Source organism: Canis lupus, chromosome 23 (assembly GCF_003254725.2).
Source record: "Canis lupus dingo isolate Sandy chromosome 23, ASM325472v2, whole genome shotgun sequence".
In the NCBI taxonomy this organism is placed as follows: domain Eukaryota; kingdom Metazoa; phylum Chordata; class Mammalia; order Carnivora; family Canidae; genus Canis; species Canis lupus.
In genome coordinates, this window is record NC_064265.1 from 3,374,273 (window position 1) to 3,398,686 (window position 24,414).

Sequence of the window (24,414 nt, forward strand, 5' to 3'; positions counted from 1 at the left end):
TTTCAGTTTGGCATAGTGTCCTTCAGGAAGATTATAAGCCAAATTCAATTCTGAATAAATTAATACTATTTTATATTGTATTAAAATCTGCCTCTTTGTAACTTAAGCAGAGAAGATGAATTATTTAACATGACACCTTGAAATACTTGAAGGTTGGGTTGCCTCTTCTCTCTTTATAACTATTTTGCTTTCTAGACTATACATTTTCTTTCTCATAAATTTATATGGAATATGGGGATTCAGTCTAGGTATTTCATTTGCTACTCCTAGGAATATAATATACAGATAGGTATGATTATTTCCTAATTAAAGGAATATCGTAGGTTGAGGGTATGTTTTTGTTAGTTGAGTAAGCCTATCACAGTCCTCTGAGTTTAGCAAATATTTTTTCAGGTAAGATTACCAAAATAAAAAATAAAGTGAACTTCTTTGGAATTCTGACTGAATCTACTTCTGAAAATTTAGAGTTTAATTTACCTCTCCCAGAGATACATGTCAAGATTAAAGAGATGTATGCTATTTTTAGCAAAGTATCCTATCCAATTAATTAAAGCCAGTAGGACCTGTGTTTAATCTTTAGTGTGTGTTAGTTTTTCTTTGTTCTTTGGCTCAGCATGCCATCCCGTTTTACTCATACTGTACTGGTGTGGCCTTTAAGTCCAGGAGAACCAAAAAAAGGGATGTGAGTTGCTTCATACCAATATATTATTACTATAGAAACCCATATTATGTGGGTGTCAAAAGTGTTACTTTTGTGCTTTACTAATTAGAATAAGGATAAAATGAATTCCTTTAAATTGTTATTTTCTGAGTAACATTTATAGCGTAATAATAGGAATTAAGGTAAACACGTTTTCTTTTTTTTTTTTGGGTTAATGATCTAGAATATAATAGCTGAAGGTACCTGATTATTTAAAATATTTTTATCTTGAGTATTTTAGGTAATACTTTTTTTTTTAATTTTTTGAGCATTCTCACATATATTCTCTCATTTAAATCAAAACCTCTAGAGTTAGGCACTTTATTATCCTAATTTGACTGATGAGCAAACTAAGGTTTGGAGAAGTTAACTTGTACCATGCATCTAATAAAGTGCATTAAAATGCACAATTACTTTGATATACTGCCACTCACACTAATCTCCCTGAGTAAATGATTCTTTAGAGCCTTTAGCTCTGAGATTATAATCTACAATAATGATCACTACCTTTAAGCAGCCATAAATCAGTTATCTTAAAGCTCACCTAGTACAATAGTTAGCAAATAGAATGGAATTAAAGCAAACCTGAAATTTTTTCATTGTAAATAGAAATGCTTTTTAGTATTTTCTTGTTGAAATCACTCTCCTGTACTGATTATTTTGGCTAGTATTCTTTAAAAAAAAAAGATTTTATTCATTTATTCATAGAGAAAGAGAGAGACCGAGACAGAGACAGAGACACAGGTAGAGGGAAGAAGCAGGCTCCATGCAGAGAGCCTGACATGGGACTCAATCCTGGGTCTCCAGATCACGCCCTGGACTGAAGGCAGCACTAAACAGCTGAGCCACCCGGGCTGTTTGGCTAGTATTTTTAAAATACAGAGGTTGAACTAGATGATAGTATAATTGTTATTTTTGTAATAAGTAGTAAGTACCAGATTTGGGGGTTAGTCATTTGTTACTGAGGCTTGTATGTAATCATGGAGACACATCGTTGGCTAAATCATTAGTTCTCAAAGTTCTGTTGTTCTCTCTCACTTGCTCATTCATTCAAGTAGACTGTTTCCATCTAATATCAAAGACTACTTTGAAATAGTTTAAAATCTTATAATTAAGTAATTACCACCTTTTCTAATTCGGGAATACTTAGTCATCTTTTTGATATATTTATTTTACTTCATTTGTGCCTGACCTGAGGTCTTATTAAGAATGTCCAGATATCTATTTTCCATGCTAATCATTCCCATTTTCTCCCCTCATGCAAACAACAAAGTTGGTTTTCTTTAAAAGAAATAAAGGAGGCACCTGGATGGCTCAGTTGGTTAAGCCTCTTCCTTTGGTGTTAAGTCATAGTCCCAGGGTACTGGTCTTCCTGCTCAGCAGGGAGTCTGCTTATTCCTTTCCCTTTTCCCTTACCCTTGGTTGTGCGTTCTCTATCTATCTATATCTATCTATCTATTATCTATCTATCTATCTATCTATCTATCTATCTATCTATCTATCTCAATAAATAAATAAATAAATAAATAAATAAATAAATAAATAAATAAATAAATCTTTTTTAAAAATAAAGTAAAAAGCACCAGAATCAGTATGTATTTAATAAAAGATTTTTAACTGATAAACCTCAATTTCTTGCTTTTGGACTTTATGTAAAACCAAATAACTTTTCTGTTGTGTGTTTTGTTTTTGTTGTGTTTGTTTTCTTTCTTCTTCCCCTAAAGTAAGGAAAGATACTAAACCAGAATATTTTAGCCCTCAATCTTACAGATTATCTGGCTCCACTTCAGGTGAAGAGACCGAGCCTCTGAAAGTTAAATGATATATCCAAGACAAGACAGTTATAAGCAGAGATGAAACAAATATCCTGTGGTTAGCCAGAGGCTTTTTCTTGGTTCATCTCTGGGTCATCTCCTATCCAGTACTGCATGTGATACATATTTTATCCCATATAGCAAGACAGTATTATTGGTGTTTGTAATGTAGGGATTGGCCAGTAGTCTTTCTCTGTTAAATTACAATGAATCCCACATCATTGTCTATCCATCATAAGAAACCCTGGTACTATTCTTTTTTCTTTTTTAAAGATTTATTATTTATTTTAGGGAGAGGGTAGGATGGTTGGGCAGAGAGAAATGGAGAAAAATCTTCAAGCAGACTCCTCACTGAGCCCAGAGGCCAATGTAGGGCTCAATCTCAGGACCCTGAGATCATGACCGGAGTCAAAATCAAGAGTCAAACACTCGGACAGCAGTTGAATGTCTGCCTTCGACTCACGTGATCCCCGGGTTCTGGGATTGAATCCCACATTGGGCTCCCCACATGGAGCCTGCTTCTTCCTTTGCCTATGTCTCTGCCTCTCTTTATGTCTCTCATGAATAAATAAATAGAATCTTAAAAAAGACAACCGCCTGAGTCACCCACATGCCCCTGGTGCTCTCTTAACTTTAGTTTTAAGGTAAATAGGATACAAGTATTTCAACAGGCTTAATCTAATAGTATCTTGCCTCTCTCTAATCTTGTTGTTCTGCAGTGGCCAGTATTAAGCTTGATATGTATCCTTACACATCTTATTCCATGTTCATTTATGTAGGTACTCAGATTAGATTTTATGTTTGCCCACATTAAACACACTAGTAAGCACTTTGCAACTTGCTTTTTTTCATAGAACATTCATCTTTCAACATCAAAAATGACCACTCTCACATAATTTTATTAGCTATATAGTATTCCATTATTATTGACATACCATGATGTAATAAACTGTTTCTAAGTCAGAGTCATTCAGGTTATCTACAACTTTATGCCATTACAAGGAATGTGGATCTCCATGTACTTATATTTGGACATTGTGGTGCTTCTGATCTGTGGAATAGATTCCTCTGAATGTTCAGTTAAAGATTGGGTATGTTTTTAATTTTAATAAAGATATTATTTTACCTTTTCCAACATTGAATGTAATAGCCTCGTTAATTATTGTCATTAGGTGAAAAATTATGCTTTTTTTTTTCTTTTAATTTGCATTTTTCCATCCACTTATCCATCCTGCCAGCAGCGAGCAAATGTTTTCTGAAAGCTTTTAGCATGCTGCTGCTTTTGTGATCTCTGGAAAACATAAGTAAAAGACCCTGCCTTCCTGGAGTTTTTATTTTATTGAGGTTCAGAATATTTAAATTCATTAATGAAACTAGCATATCCTCTTCTGTGAATTACATGTTGTTATTTGCCCATGTTTTAATTGGGCTGTTTGTCCGCTCATCAGTTCATTACAGTTTTTAAAATATTCAGACCTTAAAAAAATAAAAAATAAAATAAAATAAAATATTCAGACCTTTTATTCTTTTGTTGAAAGTCATAAATATTTCCTCTGTCTCCTTTGTGGAGTTTTTACAACAAAACTTAAAAATTTCTGTTATGGCAGGTAAAATATCTGTTCTGTCCTTTTTGACTTCCAAATTTTCTATCCTGAATGAAAAGGACTATTGTCCAGTCCAGTGCTATGCAAATGTTTTCCAGTTTATTCTAAAACATTATTTTATTTTATTTTTAGTTTGTTCAATATATCTGGAATTTATTTTTGTATAAAGTGACAATATATCCCTTTCAATTTATGTTCTTATGCTTGGCGAATTAATGTCCATGCAATTAAAGAAAACATTCTTTACTTCATTGAATGAATACTGTTGCATGTATTTCAGTTTTCTGTAGTTTCTTTTCTTTTTTCCAGAGCTTATATCTTTGTATCTACTCTAGCTTTATAGTAAGTGGTTTCCCAAACTTTTTATTAAGAAAAATTTTGAGTATATAGCTAAGTTATCATGCAGTGAACACCCATCAGCTAGATTGAACAACTAGTGTTTGCCGTATTTGTTTTAACTCTCTATATAAAAATATCTCCATGTATATTCTTTTTTTAAATCTCAGTTGGAAAGTAAGTTGTAGACATTATGACATTCCAGCCATAAAATATTTAATATGCTGCTCCTAAGACTTAGAGGTATGCTAATGCTACATTATATCCATAATAACATTGTTATACACAAGAGGATTCCATAATATTATGTATAAAATAATTGCATTACCAATAACATTACACATAACATCGATAATGACTTTTTTGAAACGTCTGGACCAGTTGTCTTAGATTGTCTGGGTTTGTTTGGATTTGTCTGATTTCTTTGTGATGTTATTTAACTTGTTCCTTCTGGCCCTTTTATTTTTTGTAAATTCTTAAACTATATATTCACATCCTTTTAATCCATTCCATTCTATATTCAAATTTCCTCAAGTATTCTAAGAATATTTTTTTGTAACAAGTGATTTCTTTGAAACCAGGAAGATTTTTTTTTTAGTTTCTTCATTCAAGAATGCCCTCTTCTGTTGGTATGGTGAAATGGCAGCTATTTACTAAATGATACCTCGGGGGCTTTCTACTTCTAGTTTTGTTTTAGTATCTTATTTCATTAGAGCCCTCATTTTCCCATTCTTCCTTTCTTTTATTCACCAGTCTTCAAAGGGATACCTCTCCTTTCTAAGTGCTACTTACCTGGGAGTCTTGGGGGAAATCTTCGTTGAGGTCTGTGTTCCACCACTACCAGGATCTTCATCCTCCGTACAGTTTCCTCTGATTTTTCTCTCTAGTTAGGACTCTGTAGTTCACATTGCTGGCCTTGGTTGTTCATATTTTCCCAATTGTAGATTGAAGTTTGAAGTGTTATTGGTCTTCTCTTAGTTGTCTTACAAATATGTGCTGAGAGTAATTGTATTTGCTCTTTGGTCTCTGGTTTTTGGAGTATGTAGTTGAATATTTGATTTGAATTTGGATAACTACCGTCTCCCATGGGAATGAAAATGTCTACTCTTGGTTTTAATATTTAGTAAGGAAGTGCCTTTTTTCTTGATAATCCATTGTCTAAGCATTTCGTTGAACTTTAGGACATTATTATTTTAATAGTTTTTACTTTTGCCATTGAGTTGAATCACTTCTTTGTCATGTATCAGAGTTTCATATTTTTGTGGGTCATTTTTGAAGTCTCTATTTTGTTCATTTGATTAATTGGTCTGTTCCTGCACTAAAACCTTATTGTCATAATTAGCTTTGTAAATCTTGATAACTGGTAGGGCAAGTACATCCTTCCCCAAATTCATCAGTTCATTCATTATTAGTGCCTTTTGTTGATTGGTATCTTTGTGGTTCTGTCTACATTATTTCTCTAAGTGTTATATTCATATTCTGTAGTATATAACTAGACTATGTCTATAGTGCTGAGTCTATTATTTGTACTTGTGACTCTTAGTTTTTAATGGTTTGCCTTGTGTATTTGAACTTTTTGGTGAACTCGTTGCTTGAAGTAATTTAATTGATAGGAGTTCTTTGGGCCCAAACTTTGGTTTGTAGAAGTTTTCCTCAGTGATTTGTTCCTGCTCAAAACTGGGGAATCACCAATCAGGGGCCTCTCCAGCCTCTCCTAGATCTTGTCTCAACTGAAGAATTCCAGGTTACTCCTCCCTACTTGTTGGCCAGGGAATCCATTCTTGGATGGGAAGAGCTGCAAAGTCATATTGTGGAAGGAGCATTGAAGAATTCAAGAAATTGTTAACAGCTATCCTTACAAACAATTGCAGTTTGTCCTCTGACCACAATAATTCACATGCTTTTACGCACAAGGTACTTTTCTCAAAAGTTTCGGCTAATTTAGAGCATCAGGTTCAAAGTCCATGATCTTGTGGCCTGCATCAGGTCACATGAAAGGGTTCTGTGGTATGCTGCTGTCCGTCCAGAGGCCTATTAACTAAAAAGACATCTTACTTGCACCCCACATGCTCATCATACAATGGTGGTATCAGGACGGAATATCCATAATAGACATTCCATATAAGAAGGGGAAGAATGAGAAGTTCACTGACATAGCAATTTTCAAATCCAACAGGAACATGTAGTTAGGTTCCCTTACTTAAGGGTTGGTAAGTGTTCCTTTGATGAAGGTTTCATGGTTTCTTTGGGTATGGTTCTCTAAACCAGTATTTTCCTCTCTTCTTGATTTTGCACTGAACTCTGGGCTCTGCCTTCTGAAATAATTCCTCCTTTTGCATAAAAATCTTGTGTTGCAACTGAGTATCTTTTTCAGCCCTGCTTTAAAGAAGGCTCTTGTATTAAACTGTTTCTGTCTCTTGGTAGCACTCTTCAGAAGCACTGGTAATACTCTCATTCATTAACCCTCTAAAAATTATGGGTTTTATATGAATTTTGTTGGGGTTTAAGCCACATTTACCCCCTGTTTCTTTATCATTTATTTTTCTCTTCAGGGCTGGTCTCTTCATTGTAGCAAGAGAAGAACCTGCCCCTTTCCACCTCTGAGACTTGTTCCCCTTGTTCCTGTATCTGAAATATACTGCTTTACCCCTTGTCTCATTCACCTTTATATCTAGCACTTCATCTTATTAGTCATTAAGGACTAAGAAGAATGAAGTTTTCTCTTTATACTTAAACCCTTAAGTAATATTTAGGAATTTCTGAGAGTGCCTACCCTAGTCAGTCTAGCATACTAGAAACCATGCTATCTCATGAGTGCCAGAATCTTCTAATCTCCACCCCACTAAGTTTAGGGTGAGTTCTAGAGCAGAGATCAGCAAACTAAGCCGGGGCCACATCCAGCCACCTGTCTGCTTTTGTTTTATGCATGAGCTAGGCATGTTTTTTTACATTTTTAAATGATTAAAAATACTCAAAAGAAGAATAATATTGTGTGACATGTGAAAACTATATGAAATTCAAATTTTAGTGTCCATCATTAGACCTTTATTGGAATACAGCCTTGCTCATTCATTTACATGTTGTCTGTGGCTGCTTTCACACTACAGTGGCAGAGTTGAATAATTGCAGCTGAAACCATATGGCCCACGAAGTCTACAATACGTATTACTCTCTCTGGCCCATTACAGAAAAAATTTACTGACCTCTGTTTTACAGTAGTTAGACAACTGAGCAAAGCTGTTCTGTTGTGTTTTTGCCCAATGTCTTCCAGTGTAATTATTAACCCAGTTATATTTGAAAGAGCTTTAGTCAAGTTGGAAGCTAGCATTACTCATCCCTTCAGCTCTGCAGCCTCTATTTGTGCTCCTGCTAACTTTTTTTTTAGATATATCTCCACTTTGTGTGTACATTCACTGTCCTTTTTTTTTTTAATTTTTAATTTTTTTGAGAGAAAGTGAGAGTGCTTCAGGAGGTGGAGAGCAGAGGGAGAGAGACTCTGAAGCAGGCTCCACACCCAGTATAGAGCCTGATGTGGGGCTCAGTCTCACCACCCTAAGATCATGACCTGAGCCAAAACCAAGAGTCGGTTACTTAACTGACTGAACCACCCAGATGCCCCCACTTTCTTGGAATATTTAACATTAGAGCCCATCACTCGTTTTGACCCTCCGCCTATGGTATTCATGCTCTTTCCTGGTGCTAAAAGTATTTTATAGTATTTTTTAGGTAAACCTTAAAGCTGGATCAGGAAATGGAGTAATGATTATGAGAATGAACAGTTTATTCAGCAGATTATTCCACTAGGCAGAGATCCTTTTTCTGCTTTTATTGGCCACACAATCAAAACCAAGGGGACGGGAAACATTAGGCAAACTAGAATTGTAAAAAAGTTTACTTGTAATACATGTAAGAGATGATCAAGACCAACCTCAGCATATCCTGTCTTTATACTATTCACATACTTAAAACACTCCCATTAGCAGCAGCTCTGCTTATGCTAAGTGATTCTGAAAGGTAAGAATGAGATACATTGGGGTTAACTATTCAAAATCATACCAGTACTTGTGAAATTAGTAAAGCCCATGTCCAGGTTTATAGACCAAATTATCACATCTGAACTGGCCATACGGCTGCATTTAGTGATATTTGAAGCCTTTCGTCTCTGCTTCTCTGGGACTTTATTTTATTTTATTTTTTTAGTTTTTTTTTAATTGGAGTTCAATTTGCCAATATATAGCATAACACCCAGTGCTCATCCCACCGAGTGCCCCCCTCAGTGCCCGTCACCCAGTCACCCCCACCCCCTGCCTACCTCCCTTTCCACCACCCCTTGTTTGTTTCCCAGAGTTAGGAGTCTCTCATGTTCTGTCTCCCTTTCTGATATTTCCCACTCACTTTTTCTCCTTTCCCCTTTATTCCCTTTCACTATTTTTTATATTATTCTGTGGGACTTTTTAAAAAGCCATGTAATTTTTACTCTACTTACCCTCCCCACTAGGTTATTTTACCCAACTCATAAGACATAACTCTCTGGATAATAAAACTAAGGCAGTACAATCATAGTGAATTGTGACTTTCAAAATTAGACTTTCCTTTGTATGTCTTTAGTCAATGGCACAATTTTCTGGCTTTATTTGGGATTTGTTTAGATGCTCTGTATTTCCACTATGTCTGTTTTTGACATTGTGCTGTGGTTGGTGGGTTAATGTGTTGGAGTTAACATTCTCTTCTACATATTATAGCTTTTGTAAACTGCCTGTATGCTATAGTAACTCTTCATATTGATCTCCCCTTCAGTTTTCCATTTCTCTAAAATTTTCCGACTTCCACACTTGAGCACACTGAAATTGTCAACTGGCTCTGCTCTGGTATCTGCACAGGCTTCCACCCATGGAGATGGTTTCCAGAAACCAGTTGTTCTCAAACTTGCCTAATCGTTCCTTTTGTTACTGTAACAAAGTAATTTGCAACAAGTGGTATATAAGTGAACAGCCTATATTTAATGAATGTGTAAAGAAAGCTGTTTTATGAGAACTGTTGAATGTTTAGGAACTACTTGATAAGGACAAGTCCCTAAAGAAATTTCTGTTCAGTGGCCTGAGCTGGACAAGACAACTGTGAAAGATTGGGAAGAAATTGTAAAAATCTAGGCCTTTACTTTCCTATCAGGGAACCTATTGTTAAAAACAAACCCAGGAAAAAAAAAAAAAAAAAAACCCAGGGCTCCTGGCCAAGTCAGTCAGAAAAAAGAGCTGCTGTTGATCTTGGGGTCATAGGTTCAAGTCCCACATTGGGTATAGAGATTACAAATGAAACATTAGGAGATTGATAAAGGAATGTAGTATAAGATGTTAAGATAATATGGTTAGGTATCTTATTTTTTGTTTCTTTCCTAAAACTGATTATTTTCAGTTAATCTGTTCATTTTTAGTACTGATTATGGGAATAGGGTCACAAGTTTTATTATTGGGTTTTTAATAATAGGGGATAGCTAATTTATTTACTCTTCTAATTGAATTTCCTATAGCAAGAATGTATTCATGCCTCTCTTAGTTTATTAAATTGTCTTTACTTCTAAGTTGTAATTTTATATTGCCTTACAACTTTGTTATACTGTTCTGTGGTCCATCTCTTATTGCTATTAAAACTCAAATACAAAAAGGTGATCTTCAAGGATTTTTGTTTGTTATTTTATTTTATTTTATTTTTTTTTTTTTTTTTTTTTTTTTTTAAATTTTTATTTTATTTATGATAGTTACACACAGAGAGAGAGAGAGAGGCAGAGACACAGGCAGAGGGAGAAGCAGGCTCCATGCACCGGGAGCCCGACGTGGGATTCGATCCCGGGTCTCCAGGATCGCGCCCTGGGCCAAAGGCAGGCGCTAAACCACTGCGCCACCCAGGGATCCCTGTTTGTTATTTTAAAATGAGGAGCTCCTTACATTCAGAAATCCTGAGTGGTTTTTTTTTTTTTAATTAGGATGATGTTAATTTTTAAATCCAATTTTGAAAATATTAATATTTCCTTTGGTAGATGATAAACCTAATTGGGGAGATATTATTATTTAATTTGTAATGGATAGATTTTTAAGTTAATTGTCCCTTTAGGATATGCATCTTTTGTGGTTGAACTCCATTTCAGTGTGTTAAATTATTACCACAAAGAAATAAATATATAGACGAATAAATATATACGGAACCCTACTATATTGGCTGGGCCAGTAGTATAGCCCTACTATATTGGCTATACTATATATAGTTTTTGTCAGGAGACAGAAACTACAGAGGCGCCTGGTTTGGTTAAGCATCTAACTCTTGGTTTTGGCTCAGGTCATGATCTTAAGGATTGTGTGCTCGGCCATGCGTTGGGCTCTATGTGCAACAAGGAGTCTGCTTAAGATTCTCTGCCTCTCCCCCTCTTTCTGCCCCACCCCTTGATCTTGCATGCATGCATGCGCTCTCTCCCCCTCTCTCAAATAAATCTTTAAAAAAAAATAACTGTTGTGTAGGGCACTTGAGTGGCTCAGTTGGTTAAGCATCTACCTTTGGCTTAAGTCATGATCTCAGGGTCCTGGGATGGAGCCCTGTGTCTCTCGGGCTCCCTGCTCAGCAGGGTGTCTGCTTCTCTCTCCCTCTCCCCCCTCCCATTCATGCTTGCTCTCTCTCTCTCTCAAATAATAAAATCTTAAAAAAAAAAAAAACTATAACAGTTTTTTTTTTTTAAGATTTTATTTATTTAAGAGAGAAGAGCGGATGCAAGTGGGAGTAGGGGCAGAGGGAGAGAGAAAATCCCAGGCAGGCAGAAACCTGCTGAGCAAGGAGCCCTACTCACACCTCTATGCCACAACCCTGAGACCATGACCTAAGCTGAAATCAAGAGTTGGATGCTCAACTGACTGAGCCAACCAGGCTTCCCAACAATTATTTTTTACAGGAGATTGATTGATAATTTTTTTTTGAAAGATTTTATTTATTTATTCATTAGAGACACAAAAAAAAGAGGCAGAGATACAGGCAGAGGGAGAAGCAGGCTCCCTACAGGGAGCGTGATGTGGGACTCGACCCCAGGGACTCCAGGATCACACCCTGAGCCAGAGGCAGACACTCAACTGCTAAGCCATCCAGGTGTCCCTTTATAGGAGAATTTAATATAAAGAATTGTTAAGTAGGTATAGTGAATTAAAATGCAAAAATTGACCACTAAAGTGTCACAGGTAGCAATTACATTCAACAGTTGCTACTCCTACAGCTGGAGGAACAAAATGAGGTTAAAATTCTTAAAACTTAGAAGTGGAGTCCTGCAGAGCTGTGGCTTAGACCTCTGTGAGGGAATACTGGCTGGTTGGTGTCTGCAACGGGCCCTGTGAGCTGGTTCAGTGAGGGTTAAAAAAACTGCAACAGGAACCAGGTGCTGTTGACTGAAAGGAACTTCCTGCCAGAGTTGCTACTGTTTTTACTGACAAGAACAAGAAGCCAGAAGGAGCATGTTCCTTCTTCCTTCAACTTCCAGTCTTTTCCAGCACCCCTGTTAACAGAGTTTTAACAGAAATTCATTAGAGTCAGCAGAAAAATGGTTTGCTCAGTTCTAGCCAGGCCTAGCATCACTGAATATGAAAGAGTGGATTTGGAGCTGAAAGACAGTACCTTAATGACTGGCTCTTAAACAGCTATGATCAAGTTTACTTTTTTTATTGTCTATGTATGGTAAAGGAAGATTTCTTTGCATATTTAAATTTAATTTCAAAGCCCTCATTTCTTTCACATTTGCTTTCCTGAGCACTGCAGCATACATGGATCCTCTGCTCTGTTAGTTCCTTCATTTATTGACAGTGTCATTTAAAATTGCCATTTACCTTTTTAAGGGATTCATCTTTCACCTGTATTTCTTGTGTACTTGCTACTGCATTGAGTAAGAATAAGAGGGTTCTATTCTTATAGCTTGGATTTTACGACTAGCCTACCCAGTACTTTATAGAGTTAATCAACTATTGCTGTAGACCTTGACTTTTCTGAAAGATGATTTTTTAATACTGTCTTATAAAATGGAATGTCTCTCAAGATTATGTCTTTGTTGATATCAAAAGTTGTATTTTTCATACTTTTTTGGTGCTAAATGCTTAAAAATAATCTTTAAAAAATAAATTTCTTTTTGATTGGTAGGTGCTTCAAAGGAAGGAGGTGCTGGAGCAGTTGATGAAGATGATTTTATAAAAGCTTTTACAGATGTCCCTACTGTTCAGGTAAGGATACCAGTAAAGTGGCACTCATCATGAATATTGCTTGCATACCTCACATATAATTATTTTTGTCCTTTTTAAAAATTCTTTTTTTCTTTAAATGACTAGGTAAGTAATATACTTGGCTTATTATTACCAAACACTGCTTGTTCAGGTGATTTTTTACTGAGGCTAAAATCGAATCCATATTGAATTACATTGCAATGTTCAACTGCATCCACTTTTGTTAAGCTGTTTGCAATACATTCTTCTTCCTTGTTTTGTTTTTACCTCCTACCTTTTTGCCTACTTTATCTCTGTCCTTTATAGGCATACCTTTCTCTACCTGACTGTTGAATATTGGGATTTCTTAGGGGTTCACTTATGGACCCTTTCCTCTCCACTTTCTTACCAAGTCACTTCCCTCAGACTCATGGCTTCAGCTCCTGCCTTTGCATAGATGATGCATCTCTCTTGAATGCCAAGATAATTTCTCCACTGATTGTTTACCTGACATGCCCGTAAAGATTGTTCAGAGGCATCTCAGACTCAACCTGTCCAAAATGGGGCTAATGATCTCCTTACAAATCTACACTTCCAGTGTTTGGTATGTGGAAAAAGTCATAAATCTAGTTGTAAAAGTCAGAAATCCGAACTTAATCTACTTCATCAGATTTCTAACTTAGTAGTTTTCACACTTCTTTTGCTTGTATTATCTCCTAAAAGAATGTTTGAAAAGTTGTGTACCCTCTCACCAAAGTAAATTTTTTTACTTTTCTCTTTTTCCCTTGTTGAGGAAGGAGGAGCCTTACACTGTATTCCGGAGCAGTGCACTAATTGATTATGGTTGGGTCATTTGCTCTTCCTTGGACCCCTTTGTACCTTTTACTCCTATGCTTTGGCCTTCTTTCATTTTCCTTCTGTCAAGAGCTTTTGCACATGCTCTTCACTCTAGGGAAGGTTAATCTTCCCACTTGGCCTGATGATGTTCAACTCATCTTTTGGCTCTAGTTCAAGCATGACTCTTTCAACTAGTTCACACCTCCTATGTAGACTTTCTTGGAACTGTAGTTCCCTTTGGCAGTACTTCCTATTTGCAGTTTTATATCATTTCATTAATTTGTTTCACTTCCTGACTAGATTATAAGATTCATAAGGCAAAGACCATGCCTATTTTTGCTCACCATAATATCCTTCGATTGCCTAGCATAGTGCATCCCTGTTACATGAATATTTAGGTGAGCAAAAGGATAATGATGTTTTGGGCAAACAGTTGTCTCCTGAGGAAACAAAGCATTTAACTCTCCTGGCTTCAGTGTAGGGAAGCTAACCTAAACCATGTCCTTTTGCAATGGTGTGTAAGTATGAATGGAATAGAAACGTACGTGAAGTCATTTTGAGAAATTAGACCTTATTATTAATTCTTAGGATGTTTACATCATGTTTTTAAATACAAAGCGTTTTTAAGTTAGTCATGAGCAGAGAAATAGCCCAAGGGTAACAGGTAAGGAAAAAAAATTAAAGCATTTTATTTTATTGTCAATAATATACATCTATTTTCCATTAAAAATGGTGCTAGAATGGGAAATAACCTTATTGAAAAGTTGTTATAAACATTGAGGCATAGTTTTGATATTTATGGCAAGAAATATTAATGTCATAATTTTGTATCTTTAAGATCTATTCTAGTCGAGAACTTGAAGAAACATTAAATAAAATCAGGGAAATATTGTCCGATGACAAACATGACTGGGATCAGCGTGCCAATGCAGTAAGTTTTTGTTGTTGTTGTTGTTATCCTTCTCTTCTTTTTTTTTTAATGTTCTAAAAACATGGAGATTCAGAAATATGACTGTGTGATATTTGCTTATAAAATAGTGTTTGAAAGCTAACATTTCTTTCTGGAAAACACTTTGAGAGATAAGAATTTTTTGAATTAGGGTCCGTTTTTATCTTTCTGCTGATCAGCGGAGCCTATCTCACTCATTGGTTAGTCTCTCCACATGTGCTGCTTATTGACTTCACTGATGTCTGGGCAATGGCTTTGTGTGGGCTTACATAGGTGTTCATCAGCAGGCAGTGTTCTCAGTTCTTACAAGGTTTTCCTGTAAAGTAGTTCACTTTGCCCACATGCTCAATAGTTTCATAGTATTGACATCAACTGACAACAGTATGTCTGTCTGGCATTTTTCCTTTCTTTTCTCACATATGTCTCTGAATATGATGAACATTTTTCACCTGTGATTTAAAAGAAAAAAATATTCTATTCTTGAGTTAAGTATATTTTATCCTAAATTCCTTGATAAAATATTTGGTAAATATTTTAAAAATATTATCTACATTGACAAAGGGCTGTATATTTTAAAATTTGTAAATTTGTCAGATTTACATCTGAGATTCCAAATGAGTACCTCTGTCCTCAGGAAGCCAGAGAAAGGGTCCATTTGAAGACTTCTGAGAGGTCTCAATATCTGTTTTGATTAGTAAATCATATAAGGCCCTTTGAAAATTACCCTTTATGATGCTATGAACAAAAAGATTTTCAACTTCTCTAATAGGAAGTTTGCATATATTAAGGTGTTAAAATATTTTAACAAAATATGTTGTTCCATATTTGTTAAATATGATTCATTATTCAGTCTTCAGTTCTGAGATTAGTCTGAGATAGAAAGACTCCTGTCACGGGTAATCTGTGGAGAAACATGACAAATTAAATGTTGTTAATACAAAACACAAACTATGTACTTACGAGGTTTTTGTTGGGGCACCTGGCTGGCTCATTCAGTGGAACGTGCAACTCTTGAAAGTCCAAGGGGTTGTGAGTTCAAGCTCCATGTTAGGTTGTAGACATTACTTTAAAATTTTAGTGTTGCCAAAATATTTTCAACAAAGTTGTTAGTGACTCATAATCTTACTTACAATAAGAGCATGTTTTCTTTCTTATACTGGATGCTGTTAAGTCTTTTTAATTTTTTTACACAGTCTTTTTTTACTGTGATGGAGAAAAATGATGTATCTTTGTTGTAATTAGCATTTGCTTATCACTAGGAAGGTTGAGCACATTTTCATATATTTTGCTCAATTAGATATTGGGTTATTTGTCTTTATCTCATTTTATTATCATTCTTTGTGTATTTCACTTAATGTGCTGCAGGAAATTTTTTTCCTACCATGTTGTGATTTATTTTGTTTTTAGTTAATTGCTTAGGTGCCTTCTGATTTCTCTGCTACCTATGATAGTTTCCCTTACATGCGTTAAGATTCTATAACTATTCTTGCAAAATTTTTCCTACTATTATAGTGTCTTTTTTATGTTTTTCACTGTTAATGTATCTGATTTAGTTTTAAAGATCTTTTTAAAAATTTAGAGAACCTCAGAGTTTAATGTAAAATTATATATATATATATCCATATAATGGATATGATAGGTAAACTTTTAGCTTCTCAGTATGTGTGAGCCCAGATGTGTACCTGTGGTTATTTTTTTTTTTAATAATAAATTATTTTATATTGGTGTTCAATTTGCCAACATACAGAATAACACCCAGTGCTCATCCCGTCAAGTGCCCACCTCAGTGCCTGCTACCCAGTCACTCCCACCCCCCACCCTCCTCCCCTTCCACCACCCCTAGTTCGTTTCCCAGATTTAGGAGTCTTCCATGTTCTATCGCCCTTTCTGATATTTCCCACTTATTTTTTCTCCTTTCCTCTTTATTCCCTTTCACTATTATTTATATTCCCCAAATGAATGAAGCCATATAATGTTTATCCTTCTCTGATTGACTTATTTCACTCAGCATAATACCCTCCAGTTCCATCACCTGTGGTTATTTTTTGATTGGTGTAATTTTATTAGGTATATCTGGTGTTAATATGGAAAACATTTGTCAATCCTATATTAAAAAGGAATCCTTTTTAATATACTAAAGGATCAAAATGGGGAGAAAGAGCTATTTATTTCACAAGGTGTAAAAATATTAAAATATGGACCTGGCTGACTAGTTGGTCCATTTGATTCTGTACTTTTGCTTATGAGTGAATATAGTTTCCAAATTTGGTCCTTTTAAAAATAGTCTCCTTGGTTAGATACTGGTAATTTTTGCCCTCTTGAATGTACTTATACCACTGAATTGTATACTTTAAAATGTTTAAAATGATAAATTTTATGTTAATGTGTATTTTACCACAATAAAGCCTCCCTTAAAATAATAAAATTTATTTAGCTATTCATACATTACATATGTCCATTTTTCTTATAACTAAATCTATAACATTCTTTCCCAGAAAGCTTTCTTTAGTATGCATGTTTATTTATAAGATACATTTAATGCTGTTAAAATGTCTGAATATAAAAAAAAATGTCTGAATATAGATATAAAAATATAATGTCATTTTAAAATTTTTGTTGAAATAATGAAGTTTTGGTAACTTTTTTTTGGTATTGATACTCTATGTCAATAATAAAAATTCTCTTTATTTCAGCTTAAGAAAATTCGATCATTGCTTGTTGCTGGAGCTGCACAATATGACTGCTTTTTCCAACATTTACGCTTGTTGGATGGAGCACTTAAACTTTCAGCAAAAGATCTTAGATCCCAAGTGGTTAGAGAAGCTTGCATTACTGTAGCGTAAGTATATTCTTTCTGTGTAAGTATTTTTTTGTGTGTGTGTGTGTAAGTATTTTTTATGAATGCATTTAGTACTCAGTGATTCAGTGCTCATTAAATAAAGCAAGATAACCCAAAACAGCATGTATGTGATCCAAAAATAATTTTTATTCTAAAAAAGGACCCCATTTATATTATTTTTAAAAAATCATTCTTAACACTATATAAACATTAAAATGTGGTTGTATGTCTAAAGCCTACTGGGCACTTTTGGTCACTAAGTCTGTAAGAAGAGAATGAACAACTCTGAAAACTATTGTTTTTTCTTTACTGAGTTGGATATTAAGCTATTTCTTTTTTTGTTGTTTTAATTTTTTAAAAAGATTTAATTTATTCGTGAGAGGCACACAAAGAGAGGCAGAGACATAGGCAGAGGGAGAAACAGGCTCCCTATTGGGAGCCTGATGCAGGACTCAATTGCAGGTCTTAGGGATCATGACCTGAGCCAAAGGCAGGCACTTGACTACTGAGCCACCCAGTTGTCCCAGCTCTTTATTTCTGATATTTTAACAATTATCCTGGAATTGTAATGTGTCATTAACTTATCAAGATTTAAATTTATTCTGTATATTTATATTCTTCCAAAATTCGGGTATGGTACAATACTTAAATTTCTTTTACCTCTACTTCTGATCTGTGTGATATTGTTACATAAGTGTTCCTTTAAAAATAGGGAACACAAAGATACTTACTATTAATATTTCTAATGAGAATTGCATTAGATGTCCTGGTTAGAATGGGGTGGGGGGAAAGCCCAGGAAGTAAAAACTATGAGGATTGCTAGTAAAGAAATAAGACTGCCATTGTTAACAAATAGTATAATTATCCATGCAGAAAACCACAAGAATATATAGGTATTTTAGTTAAAGGACTTTAGCAAGATGCTAGATACAAGTCATTTTACAAAAATAATTGAATATCTTTTAAAAGCAAAAATAAAAAGGAAAATAAAAATCTACAAAATGTAACCTTGAAAAGTATTCCATGGTTCTGCTTCTAGCAATGATACAATAACTGGTACAGAGGTAGCTGTCTTGCAGAAAATTGAGTAAAACATGTAAAACAGCTATTTATAGTTAACGGACAGTGGACAGAGCAAGACTGTGATTCTTGAAAGAAGCAAATCAGTTGAGCAGTTTGGTCAGCACAGTTTTGACCTGTGCTGGTACTTTCTGGACCATGCAGAAGAGAGGAAGAACCCAAACAGAACAAGAGAGTTTCATTGAGTTGAAGAAACAGAGATTGGAGTTTCTGAAGATTGAAGTGGTTAAAATTTGCAGTGCAGAATCCTGGAGAGTAGAGAAAGAAACAGAAAAGGAGATAGAGATAACTGCATAAGGGATCCCATGAGTCTAGCTCATGTGAAAGGTACAACTCCCTGAGGACAGGAAAGAACTAGTGCTAGAAACTATAAGATAAACAACAGTTCCCAGAGCTCATATTGGCTGGAAGACGTTCAAGTTCTGATGAGCCAGAATGGAGAAACTTAGTTTAATAATCAGGGCATTTGGTAGAGATCCCAAAAAGGCCATTGTATAGGAATAGTACTAAACTAGTTCTAAAGTCAAGTTTCCTTGTGACAAACAAAGATCAGACTGATTCCCAAATACATCACCTGCCTACCAGAACAAAACTCACTCTTTAAAGGAAGACCACACTATCCAGACACAGGTGGTACCTCCTTGCATCTGATTTGAGGTTCCTTTTGCCCGTGAGTTTAGACATAAGAAAACTTGAAAGTATAACTGAACACTAGTAAATAGGTCTGAGTACCTCTGTGAATCAAGAACCTGAATTTTGGGAGCTAACTGTATCACAACAGTATATTTTAAATAAGATACAAATATATAGAAAGTAACCAAAACTGCATGAATTGTCAGAACTGTGATTACAGCATCCTTCTAAAGTGTTCTAACTAAATCATGCAATTAAAGACAATTTAGTTGTTTAACTACAAAATTGGAAAAAGAAGATAGTTGTCTTAGGGGTCACCCAACTAACTAGCATATGGTAGAGTTGTATTTTCAACTAACACCAAAGATGTAAGGGAGTATTTTGAACTAAAACAGTAATGGTACCATTAATAGAAATGGAGACTGTCTTGAGTACTAATTTGGGGAAGATTTTGAACTTGTTTATAAAATATGTTGAATTTGAGATTGATGTTTGGGCATCAGAATAGAAATACCTGATGGATAAAGACTAAAGGTCAGGGCAATCAGGACTGAATGTTTTACCTGTCAAGATAATGGTTAAATTATGAGATCAGATGGCTCTCTTCATCATTGTAAAAAGATGGTAAAGGGGTATGTGGAAGGGTGTCTGGGCAGCTAGGTCGATTGAGAGTCCAACTCTTGATTTCAGCTTAGGGCATGATCTCTGGATCCTAGGATCAAGCTCCCCATTGGCCTCTGCACTCAGCGAGGAGTCGGCTTGTCCCCCTCCTTCCTCCTGCCCCTTACCACCAAAAAAATAAATGAAATCTTTTTTTTTTTCCCCCACAACTGAGGGGCTCAGTCAGTTAAGCATCTGATTCTTTTTTTTTTTTATTTATTTTTATTTATTTTTTTTATTGGTGTTCAATTTACTAACATACAGAATAACCCCCAGTGCCCGTCACCCATTCACTCCCACCCCCCGCCCTCCTCCCCTTCCAACACCCCTAGTTCGTTTCCCAGAGTTAGCAGTCTTTACGTTCTGTCTCCCTTTCTGATATTTCCCACACATTTCTTCCCCCTTCCCTTATATTCCCTTTCACTATTATTTATATTCCCCAAAGGAATGAGAACATATAATGTTTGTCCTTCTCCGACTGGCTTACTTCACTCAGCAAGCATCTGATTCTTGATTTTGGCTCAAGTCATGATCTTGGGATCATGGGATCAAGCTCTGTGGAATCTACACTCAGCATGGAGTCTACTTGAGATTGTCTCCCTCCTCCCACTTGTACTTTCTCTCTAAATAAATAAATAAAATCTTAGAGATGGTAAAATGCCAGATTTCAGCTTTGACTAGACAGTTAAAAGGTGAGAAGAGGGATACCTGGGTGGCTCAGTGGTTGAGCATCTGCCTTCAGCTCAGGTGATCCTGGGGTCCTGGGATCGAGTCCTGCATTGGGCTCTCCATAGGGAGCCTGCTTCTCCCTCTGCCTGCGTCTCTGCCTCTCTCTCTCTCTCTCTGTGTGACTATCATAAATGAATTAAAAAAGGGGGGGGGTAGGAAAAACAAGGAAATGAATAGCATTTGTACTTCTTTTCTCTTTTGTTTTTCTGCCATTAGAAGTGATTGAAATAAAAATTTTAAGTTAATTCAGTAAGAAAATATTTTTAAATTATATGGTCTTACCTGTATTTACTATTTTAAACTTTTTTTTTTGTCTTCCTTTGTAGACATCTTTCAACAGTTTTGGGAAACAAATTTGATCATGGCGCTGAAGCCATTGTACCTACGCTTTTTAATCTCGTCCCCAATAGTGCAAAAGTCATGGCAACTTCTGGATGTGCAGCTATCAGATTCATCATTCGGGTAAGTTCTTCTGTCTTCTTCCCTGTCTCCTCCTCCTTCTCTGTTTTCAATATACTTAAATAAGTCATTGGTATTTTTTTTTTCTTAACCCCAAGGGAAAATAATTTTTGTATGACTTTTTCTGAAATAAAAGCATTACAGTTATTATAGAAATTTAGGTTATCAAGTAAACATGCTTGCATATAGAGTATAATATACACAGGTACATGTACTTATGTGTATGTATGTGTAATTATGTTACAGGTAGTAAGTAATTATGTTATAGGAAGTAACAGGCAAATGTAAAACAGAAAAATGTTATAGGCATTGGTATGACAGGCAAATTCTTAGTATTTCTCACCTTCCATATCTTGAAAGTGCCCCTAAAAAACAGTTAAAAAATAAATCTCCCTTCTTTAATTCTGTCCTTCTGCAACTAATCACTCAAGCCATTCGGTATATACTTTTCCAAACATCTATTCTATGCCTATACAAACTGTATTTACTATAAAGTATAAATATTTATATTTTACATATATATAAATATTTTTTAACTTGTTTTTTAACTTCATGTACTTGGGCAGCTTCCCTTGTCCATCCATATAATTTTTCTTAATGTCTAGACAGGTTCTCTGTTAAAGGACAATAGCATTAAATTGTCTTCACCATTCTTACCTCTGAAATCTATGGAGACCTTTTTCTCCTTTACCAACATTGTATATGATCAGTCTCTTAAAGGCCTTATAATTTAATAAAGTGGCATATTATTTCATACTTTACTTCACATCTCTTAGATTTTTAGACATTAGGTTTTTTTTTCTTTCAGAATTCTGTGGATTGTCATTTTATAGTCTTTGTACATCTTTTCCTCACGGATTTTGAAGGTCTTTTTATGTATCATAAGTATATTGATTCTGTGTTGTAGATATTGCAGGTATAATTTTCTACCAGTCTGTCAGTTTTTCAAATATTAAGCTATTTTTTGTTAAACATAGAACTTTTAACTTTTTGTGTATTAAGACAATGCTTTTTTTGTGGGTTTTGTTATAATTAAAATGACCTTCCGCATTTCACAATTTAAAAAATACTCAGTTATTTGAAACTTTTATAATTTGTTTCTTACATTTAGATCAAACTGGATTTTTGCTTCCTTGTGAAGTATGGGTATCTAATAGGATTTTCCCCCAATACAAAACCACTTGACTCAATGGCATATATAATACAGTCTTTTCTTACAATGCCACTATGTTTACACAATAAATTTCCATTAAGTATATGGGTCTGTTTCCTAAACTCCTGCTCAGTTTCTTTGATGAGTTTGTTGTTTCCTATTAAAGAGATAAAGTTTCAGGGCACCTGGGTGGCTCAGTTGGTTGTCTGCCCTTGGCTTAGGTCATAATCTTGAGATCCTGGGATCCAGCCCTGTGTCAGGCTCCCTGCTCAGCAGGGGGTCTGCTTCTCCCTTTCCTTTTGCCGTCTCCCCCTGCTCGTGCTCTGTCTCTGTTTCTTAGATAGATAGATAGATAGATAGATAGATAGATAGATAGATAGATAGATAGATAATCTTTTAAAAAGTGGGGGACGCCTGTGTGGCTCAGCAATTGAGTGTCTGCCTTGGGCTCAGGGCATGATCCTGGAGTTTTGGGATCGAGTCCCACATCAGGCTCCTGCAGGGAGCCTGCTTCTCTTCTGCCTATGTCTCTATCTCTCTCTCTATGTCTCTCATGAATAAACAAATAAATCTTTTTAAAAAAGGCTATGAATCCTTCTTTTCTGTTTTAATATTTTTTTAAGCTTCTCTAAGACCAGGACCTTCACAGTGTTGAAAAGTTATGAAGGAGGAAAAAATAAAAAGGAAAGTAGTAGGAATTATTGAGATCTGTTTTATCTCTGAGTTTAATGAGAGTACTTTAAATATGATATTTGGAACAGGTTTCTATGGATACTCTATATTAGATTATGGGAATTTCCTTCCGTTCATATTTTTGCTAAATTCTGATCGGGAATAGATGTGAAATCTTACCAACTATCTATTTCAGTAGTTTTAGAAATGATTTTTTTAGAAATGATTCCCTTTTTATTTAACCATTGTACATTCATGAACTGAATTCTGCTTGTACATTGTGGTACTACTAGATTCATTTGGCTAATACTGCAGGTCAGATTTTGGGATTCCTTTTATGTATGAGCCTTTGTAGAACATCCTGTACTTTCCTGTTTACTTATTATATTATTACATTATTCTTTTACTAGGCTTGCTGACCTTGAAGTTCCTTAGTGACTTTCTAGTATTTTAATCTCTAGGCATTTTTGTATTTCATTTTGAATTGTTATTTTTATTTTCTCAGAATATCTTTTTCATAAAGATTTTAAGAATCTTTGACCTGAGGTTGTATACTGTATTCTCGTAAGTTAAAAAAAAAAGTCTCTACCACTGTAGTTCTGTTATCATTTTTTCTTGTTACAATTCTATTCAGTTTTTTTACACTTGCTAGAGGCATTGTTTATGGTTCTTTATAAACTTCAGATTTTAATTTTATTGTTTTCAGGGGTGTCCTTCAGTTTTTTCTACTTTTTTAGTTTCAATAAGTTTCTTAATTCCTTTGACTTGCATTGGCTTCTTTTTTCCCCCTAGATCTTTGTGATATGTTCTTAGGTAATTTGTTGTAATTTTTGTTATTTAAAATTATAAGGCTGTAGGTTTTCTTGTGAATTTGGCATTGGCAACATCCCAATGATTTAGATTTACCAAATTCTCTTTATATTTATCTCTTATAATTTTCATTTCAATGTCCTCTTTGAATTATGTAATATTATTTGCATTTTCAGTTGGTTCTTTTGTTGCTCTTGTCATCCTTTGTTTATAATTTCATTACATTCTGATCAGAGACTTTGGTTATACAGTTTCTTCTTCAGTGGATGCTTTGAATTTTATTTGTGTCCCAGTATATCCTAAATTTATAGAGGTAGTCTTTTAACTACTTGCAAAACATGGAATTTGTTTATAAGAGTACTTTGTTCGTCTCTAAATCTAGCTGGATATTTCACATTATTCAAATTCTTCATAGTCTCATTTTTTTTAAAAAGGTATTTTATCTGGTAAATTTTGATTCTAGTTTTTTAAATTTCATTTTCCTGACAATTCTTACTTTATATATGGTCAAAGGTTTTCTGTTACTATTTTGAAGTAGTATTTTTTTCCTATCATTTGTTTTCTGTTCATTGTGCTTTTTCTTATCTGTTTCTTATTTTCTTAGAAGTTCCTTATTCTTGATCAGTGTCCATAATAAAACCTGTTTTACTTCCCTCACATTTTAAAAAGTTTACATTTTATCTCATTCATGTTGTTTTTCCCTTAACCATTAAACAAAGTTTTTCATTTTCAGCAATTGAAAATTATAATTTTTTTACACTTTTCATTCTTAACTATTGTTAGTAAATTCTTACTAACCAAGTTTAATTGGGTCTGTGTAATTTGGTTTAGTGTGTTCTCAATTTTCATGTGTGTTTATCTTTCAGTATTTTACTTTTTAAATTTAAATTATTTATTTACTTAAGAGAATGTGTGAGCAC

At 34.8% G+C, this 24,414-nt stretch overlaps 1 protein-coding gene across 46 annotated transcripts in view; it reads left to right on the forward strand.

Moving 5' to 3' along the window:
* The window catches only part of CLASP2 (cytoplasmic linker associated protein 2), a 178,053-nt gene that overhangs the window by 60,542 nt on the left and 93,097 nt on the right, over window positions 1-24,414 (forward strand). For all 46 annotated transcript variants that reach the window (XM_049099765.1, XM_025461432.3, XM_035704957.2 and 43 more), the window contains 4 exons: window positions 12,615-12,694; window positions 14,349-14,441; window positions 17,153-17,298; window positions 20,727-20,862. In XM_049099765.1, coding sequence (XP_048955722.1) covers window positions 12,615-12,694; window positions 14,349-14,441; window positions 17,153-17,298; window positions 20,727-20,862 — 455 coding nt within the window. The remainder of the gene's footprint in view (window positions 1-12,614; window positions 12,695-14,348; window positions 14,442-17,152; window positions 17,299-20,726; window positions 20,863-24,414) is intronic.